Source organism: Kryptolebias marmoratus, linkage group LG23 (genome assembly GCF_001649575.2).
Source record: "Kryptolebias marmoratus isolate JLee-2015 linkage group LG23, ASM164957v2, whole genome shotgun sequence".
NCBI lineage: Eukaryota > Metazoa > Chordata > Actinopteri > Cyprinodontiformes > Rivulidae > Kryptolebias > Kryptolebias marmoratus.
In genome coordinates, this window is record NC_051452.1 from 4,722,802 (window position 1) to 4,731,070 (window position 8,269).

At 44.7% G+C, this 8,269-nt stretch overlaps 1 protein-coding gene across 1 annotated transcript; it reads left to right on the forward strand.

The window, feature by feature from the left end:
• On the forward strand, positions 1–8,021 carry dusp27 (dual specificity phosphatase 27; the record flags this gene model as incomplete). The annotated part of the gene is given in 5 exon segments (XM_017434568.3): positions 1–79; positions 260–378; positions 2,189–2,420; positions 2,551–2,768; positions 3,833–8,021. Coding segments are annotated over 5 exon segments (3,404 nt in total), but the record flags the coding sequence as incomplete, so codon positions are not given.
• Between the last annotated feature and the right edge of the window lie 248 nt (positions 8,022–8,269).

Consider the following 8,269-nt stretch of genomic DNA (forward strand, 5'->3'; position numbering starts at 1 on the left):
AGACGGTTCCTGATGGAGACGAGGAGGAGAGGAGCATCCGAGGAGTTCAGTCTCACTACCTCCGCTGTCCGTCCCCCAGGTAGGAGGACGTCCTGCTTCACAGCATCTACAGCTTCACTTTGACAAACAGGAACACAACTTTTACAAACGTTCTTTTTAACCACAAGTTCAGCCACATATTACAGAAATTAAAGCAGCTTTTCAACAAGTCATTTCAGAATAATCACACCGAGGATGAACTGGTTCTTCTGTTTCCCAGTTTCTCCATGATGTCAGAGTCCAGGTTGTCCATGATCTCTGGATCTGAAGCTGCCAGCATCTTCATGGAGCCCATCCACCTGTCCTCAGGCGTCGCTGCCAAGAAAATCATCAACGAGGGTGAGAGATAAACTTCAGTCAGGCTTTTAAAGAGAAAATTAACCCAACAAATACAACTAAAGGACGAGCGATCCTTAAAGGAATTCATTTTGTTTCTGTTTCACTACTTTTAGCTACAGTTTGCTCATATTTTGATCATTTTTTCTTTAGCATCTGTTTTCCTGATCTTGGCTGCTGTTCTGCAGATGTTTGCTCGAGTTCTTCTCATTTTAGCCTCTGTTCTGCTTGTTTTAGCTCTTACAGCTCAGTTTTAGCTTCTATAACAAATTCCAGCAGTCATTAAGTGTTGTTGTTGTTGTTTTTTTCACAGAAAATGCAGTTTCTGCAGTTATTTTGTAAATCAGAAATTAAAGAAGCAGAGTTTTGAACCAAAGCAGGACTTTTGATGCAGGATTTGTTTTCCAGGTCAAATATTATGTTTGTGTCCAAGTCTTCCAATATAATTTCATCTGTTTACAATAAGCTGATTTAATAGATCACATCCCTGGATAAACTAGATAAAGATTTAAAGTTGTGGCAGGGTCAGGGCTTCTCTTCTTCCACATGCAGAAAGTGAAATAATGAGCTCTAAATGGGTCAAACAGGCTCCACTCGCAGCCCGTCCTCGTTCCAGCCCTTCAGCTCGTTAACGATCAGAGACGGCGGCTCCACATGACGAGATGTTTCTCGCTGGAGGAGCAGGGTGACACTAATGGAGGGAATTAGACTCTGAGATCAGCTTCCGTATCAGACATCAGCGGCAGCCTAATGGACGATCCATGTTTGGTCTGCAGCTGCAGCAGATGTTTCTGCACGAATCAGATGTTTTATTTCAGGCTGAGGGTGCTCAGAAACAACACAGCTACTGGATGGATGCATGAGTTCTTCAGGGCGACAGTCAGAGAGCTTTTAAATCCCTCTGGAAGGTGAAAATGTCAGGCAGCATGTACTAAACCACCAGGGGAGCCTTTATTGTGTCATTAGAGAGACTTCAGCCTTTTATTATTTAATTTAATATGAAACTCAGCTATAAGAGAGAGGTGTAACAGGTGTAAAAGCATGGGTATTACAGCTTGTTAGCAGACACATCTATCAGCCCTGACAAGCAAATGGAAAAAAGAAGTTTATTGTCAGCATTTCTCTTATTCTGCCTCTACAGAATAAAGTTATGAGCTGCAAACCAAAGAGCATTTAAAGCAGGCGAAGACGCTGACATTCAGACAAAAACAGCTTCTTAGTTCTGATTTTATCTCATCTGCATTAAGATGGGTCTCAAAGAACAAGATTTATGTCCCAGATTTTAAAAAGCCTTGCAGATCTACACCAAATGTTTTATTGATTTATCTTTTTATGGAAGCAAAGCTTGATATAAAAATTTTATTTGTTTCCTTTTCTGTCATTCAAAAACAAACTAAACCTTAAAATACCAATCAGCTACGTCTACTAATGCTAGTTTTAGCTGACAGCTAACTATCTGACCCTTTTAGCTTTGCCCTTTGCTCCTTTTAGCTTTCAGCTGGTGTTTTGCTTCTTTTAGCTTTCAGCTGATGTTTTGCTTCCTTTAGCTTTCAGCTGGTGTTTTGCTTCTTTTAGCTTTCAGCTGATGATTTGCTTCTTTTAGCTTACAGCAGGTATTTTTCTCCTTTTAGCTTTTAGCTGATGATTTGCTTCTTTTAGCTTTCAGCTGATGTTTTGCTTCATTTAGCTTTACCCACTCGGTTTCAGCGAAGTTTTTCCCTCAGAGCTCAGATTGTATTTTCACCCACAAAACAAACACATTTCCTCGAGTTAGTTTCAGGATGTCCCTCCTCCTCCTCCTCCTCTTCCTCAGAGCTGCCGTCCCGTGGCCTTCGCACTGAGTCCATCCCAGAGTCCATGCTGGAGTCTGCCGAGCAGCTGATGGTGGAGGACCTCTACAACCGGGTCCGGGACATAATGGATGACCGCAGCCCCTACAACACCCCCTGTGTGCTGGACATCCAGAGAGCCATGGTCCAGGACCGGCTGGAGGCCCCCATCAACCCCGTGGACGAGGTTTGGCCCAACATCTTCATCGCTGAGAAGTGAGTCAGCCAACAGATAAACTTCATCTGTTCCAGGATGTTTCTTGTTATTTCTGTTTTTATTCACGTACAAAAAGAATCTGAAAAGTGTGAAAGTGTATTTTCCTACAGATGATATTATTCCTCTCAGGTCCGTTGCTGTCAATAAGGCCCGCCTGAAGAGGATGGGCATCACACACATCCTGAACACGGCTCATGGCACAGGCGTCTACACCAACGAGTCCTTCTACGCCGACATGAAGATCCAGTACCTGGGGATCGAGGTGGATGACTTCCCCGACGTCGACATCTCGCAGCACTTCAGATCATCCGCCGAGTTCCTGGACGAGGCTCTGCTCACGCACAAAGGTAGGAGATCATTTGCTCTGCCTGTTAAAAACCTTTTAAATGATCCAAAATAGAGAATAAATAAATGAAAAATAATTTCGCTGACCTGTAAAGTCTTATCTTCTTGTTCAAACAACAAAAAGAAGAAGAATTTCTGGTGCTGATCTGAAATAGGTCATTTTTTATCACCTGCTGAAAGGAGGGCAAACATGTAATGGGCTGTAAATGTCCCACGAACCATCAAACAAAACTTAATGAAACTCTCAGAAAGTAACTCTACACCTGAGTCAACACATTCAAGATGGCCACAGGAGCAAATCAAACTTGGCAAATGCAAAAATGGCTTTAAATGCAGTTTTACAGATTCTGAGGCAAAGTTGTACCTGAGAGTCATCCCTAACACACACTCTGAGTGCTAACAGATTGCACAAGAACTTTGAATCTTTGGCCTGCAAGGCGGCGGGTGATATCCATTCAGACAAGCTTTTAGACATGAAGCTTTTTTATGTTGTTTTATTAACATATTTCTAGCTGAGTGGGGAGAGAAAACCATGAAGTCTGAAAAGCTGCTACAAATAATTGTATAGACTTACATTTGAAACAGATGCTGGTGTAAAGAAACCCACATTCCTTCATTTATTGGATTTCTGCGGTGAAGGATGACGCACAATGCTCTTTTTTTTTAAATTACATTTAACTTAAGGCATAATTTATCCGTGTATTCCTGAGAGAGGGTTATTGGTGACGCATTCAATGAGCTCAAACAGCTAATCTCTAATATCTCTACAGCCCACTTTCCTAGAATGTTTTATGAGGTCGTGGCTTTCATGGATGTTCCTGAAAGAGGATGATGGTCTGCGTTGTGTTTATGTGTCCTTGTAGCTGCAGATGATTCATAGAGAGTTGCCTCAGGGCAGTCAGAACCAACGATTAAATCTCTCATTCACTAGTTTCAGTCTGTGTATTTTAAATTACTTTTTTTTTTTTTTGTTCAACCCACACACCAATGAATTCATGATCAAATGCTGACATTTCCCTGTCCTTAAAAGCCCAGCGTTGGTAATGACTATTTCCTTTTCTTGCAGGAAAGGTTCTCGTGGTTTCCATGATGGGCATCAGCCGCTCCGCCATCCTGGTGGCGTCCTACCTGATGATTTTCCAGAACATGACTATCATGGAGGCTCTGACCTCCATTAGGAAGAAACGCGCCATCAACCCCAACGAAGGTTTCCTGAAGCAGCTGCGAGAGTTCAACGAGAACCTGATGGAGGAGCGAGACGACGACGATGAAACGCTCAGCCAGTGCTCTGTGATCGACGCTCGTGCCCGCGCCCGGATCTTCGGCGAAGAAGAAGAAGAAGAGACAGATAAGGAAGACGAGCAGAGCATGGTGGAGGTGAAAGCTCACTCCATCATGATGGAGGAGGAGGAGGATGGAAAGAGTGTGATGAGTAGTGTTGCTTCTTCTGCAGCCGCTGCAGCGCTCAGGAGTGGACTGGCTGGGGTCCAGAACGGGACGGACGGGCAGGAATCAGGACAAAAGGAACTAATTCTGCCAGAGCAAAATGGCAAGGAGGACGGGGACGGTGATGATGATGATGGTGATGGTCTGGACAGCATGATACATGAATGGCAGCGCAGAAATGAAAAATATCAGAGCGACGATTGGTGGGAAGCACAGCTCAACAGTGAGGAGGAGGACGGGGAGTCCCTCACAGGTGGATGTCTAAGGAAGACCAGACAAGGAGGGGACATGGATGAAGACAGTGTCACCAGTGAGGACATACGAGCTGTAAAAGAGCGGTTAAAACGCCACAACAGGAAACCGTCCTCAGATTCTATGTCCACCGCCAGCTGCACGAGTTACGCAGATCTTTGGAAACAGCGACTGAAGGAGATTGAGGAACAAGCCGCAGCCCGCTACCGCAAGAAAGAGGATGATGAGGGCAGCGAGAGCACCACCACAGAAGGAGGACAGAAGAAGATTGACGATGAAGTCGACAGCATCCTCTCTGAAACCAGCTCGATGTACAATTTCTGTCAGAAGAACAAGGAGAAGATGACGCCTTTGGAGCGTTGGCGCGTCAAGAGGATCCAGTTTGGCTGGAATAAGAAAGACAGAGAGGATGGAGAGAAGAGTTCTGTCGCTGACGGAGAAGAAGAACCCAAGACTCAGCCCCTGCAGGACGTCAACCTGACGGCGTACCAGGCATGGAAGTTAAGGCAGCAGAAGCGTCTTGGTGAGGACAACACACATGAGATTCTGGAGCTGAGCCGAGGAGAGGACTCTGCAACCATCAAAAGGAGGCAAAGACGGGAGGAGATTCTGGAGCGCTCAAAGAAAACTTTAGAAGAAAGTCAGTCCATGTGTGGGTGGGAGTCAGAGAGCTGCGTCAGCGGTGGTACGATACCTCTGTCCGCTTTTTGGGCTGGAGCTGGCGTCACAGGACCACCAAGTGTCGCCAACGATGACAACATGTCCATGCTCAGTGGGAGATCATCCGTCATCTCCTCAGTTTCACAGCCTTGTAGTTCAAGAACCTGTCCGTCTGTTGTGCCACCTGTGGCACCTGTACCTCCCATCCTCCCAGTACCAACAGTGCAAGGGCCTGGAGGTGAACCAATGGTCAATCTTGCCAGCATCCAGAACTGGATCGCTAATGTTGTCTCTGAAACGATCAAACAGAAGCAAAGTGAAATGAGCCTGCCTCCTCCATCCCGGGCTGGGTCTGAACTCAGCTTTGGTGGAGGACCAAGTGTGTTTGCAGGTCGTGGGGCAGAAGACGATAAAGCATCCTTGCTAAGCGGAGCATCCTACTCCAGCGCTCTGTCCAAGGATCGAGGCAGAGCGGCGTCTGTCCTTTCAGGCGGAGGGTCAAGCAGTATCTCTGGTCTCAGTGGTCGAGGCTCGGCCCTGGGTTCTGACTTTGGATCAAGTCTGGGCCCCAAGAAAAACAAGATCACCACCACCAGTGTCCCTCTCTTCAGCCTCTTCCAGGACCAGGTCAACCTGGGAAAACTGGATGCCATGGACAAAGAGATCAAGACTGAAATGAGGGACAAGATGGCCACCTATGAAAAGAAGAAGATCCTGGAAGACAACAAACGCAGTACCCTGTACAAGAAAAAGAAACCAAAGGAAGACGAAGACGAGGAGGAGGAAAGGAAGAAGAAAGAGGAGGAGTTTCTTGAAGAATCAAAGAAAAAGGAGAAACCAAAGAGGAGTTATGGCTTATCAGGGTGTCTTAATCTCAACCCGGCTCTGGAGAAAGACAAGGACACCAACATTGATGACTGGCTGAAAAGTGTCAGACCTCCTCCGAAGAAACTGTCTTCAGGTGCAGAAGATGATCTGTCTCAGGATCCGTATGATGATCTCGATGCCTCAGCTTCAGAATTTGACTTCTCAAGCCAAAGAGGCTCTTACTCTGTTGAAGATGAAGATGAAGAAACGTACGGTGTTGCATCCCCGTATCAGTCAAGATTACGTGAAGAACCATCGAGTGAAGACACAGGTTATTCTTGTAACGGATTCACACAACCCCACAGCTTCAGCCGAGCAGGAAGATCATACGGAGCGTACAACGAGAGCAACGGCGGCAGCTTCTCCACCAAGAGAAACTTCACTCATCATTCTCAATATGAGAGCAGTGAGACTGAAGGGAGCAGGAGAAGGAGAGAGGCAGTTAGCGATGAAGAGGAGGATGATATTACAGCTTTCCTTGCTCAAACCAGGCAGAGGATCAGGGCTCGGGCTATGGCTGAGGCTGAGGACGATGAGGTGCTCACTGCATGGAGGGCTCAGCAAGAAGCAAAGTCTCAGCGGAGAAGAGATTCTTAATAATCCTTCTGTCGGATTAAACAGAATCCTCTAGGACCCCTTCGCACAGGATAGTCTGCTACAGCATAAAATATCAGCCAGAACAGGGATGGTCTTTGTGAGGTCTTTAGGGAGGATTTAACACATTACACGTGACAAAGGTTGCACAGAACGTCCATGGAGAGGCATCGTGATGGCAGCACAAAGCAGGACTGGCCCTGGTCCTGGAGACCCACCATCCTGCATGTTTTACTTGTTCCTCTGCTCCAACACACCTGATTGGAATCAATGGGTGATGAACAGGCTTCTGCAGAACATGAAGAGGTGATTTAACCTCTGAATCAGGTGTGTTGGAGCAGGAAACAATGAAAACCTGCAGGATGGTGGCCCTGAGGACCAGGGTTGCTTACCTCTAGCCCAAAGTGACATCCTAATGCAGCCCATGAGAGGGATGTCAGAGAATGCAGATGGAAGGAAATGTGTGATCGGTTGTTTAGGTTGTGGAGAGCGTAATGGGGTCGTCATCCTGTGTGCAGGGAGTCTTTGTGCTTCTCATAAGAATAAAAACTTCTCCCTGTGAATATGGATGTTTTGCTAAGTTAAATTTTCCTGCAGGTTTTTGCACCTTTTATCCAGAATCAAACAGCAGTTTTGGTGATTAAAAACAGATTTTGAAGGCACTCTTTGCAAAGTCGTGAAGAAACTTCATCAAATAAACTTAATCCGCACAAGATTGTTTTCTTGTCGATGGTTAATGTGTCCCTAAATTACAAATTTAGAGGAATATTTGTGACGAAGCTCCAACTACCACGTGCATTTCTTAACCTACAAAAACTGCCAAAATGAATAAAAATAGGTTACCGGTCTACACATGTCCGGTTCCTCCATATTTGTCTACCTGCACAGACTACAGGCAGCCTAAAGTGGGTCAATCACATGACTCCACTTTTTCTGTGGTTTGATTCAGCCGAAGGCTTTGTTTACATTGAGTGCAGACCCACATTTCAGAATTACACATCAGTATGTCTGGAAAACTACTGGAGTCTCTGTCAAACTACAACATTTGATATACTTCAGGATAACATATTTTAATGTTTGATTTCATAGTTTGCAATGAGTGTCTTTGAAGCACACATTTTAAAGGGAATGTTGTTTTTTTTTGTGTAACCAAGGCCTAAAACATTATATTACCTGACATTCAAAGATGGTTTTAAAAGATTTCTGCAGCGCTTCATTATTAGAAAATGATTTTTTTTAAGAAACAAGAAGAGCTTCTGCCTTCTCTTTGTGTCTAAGAAGAATGAATAATGGCTGATAGTTTGAACAAATGATTAAAAGTATTTTAGGGTTTAGTTTGCACCACTGCAGAAACTAACACTGATAAGAAACTTCTGATAAAACTAAATTGTACAGTTACATCATTTTATTATCACAATAAATGTTCTGATAAGCAATGACTTGTACTTTTATCTTGTTGGTTAGCATCCATGTAAATCATAACTGCACATTTTAAAGGACTGTAACTCAAATTTGCAGACACTGTGAGTCAAACATGATCAGAAACAGGCTTCAGTTTTTCTAAAAGGTAAAATAAAATGATTTAGTGTCACAGACAGACAGCTCTGCTCCCCAGCAGAAAGGTGTGGATTGTGTTGGATTAAATCCTCCGAGCCCCAGCTAACTGTCAGAAACACCAAAACAC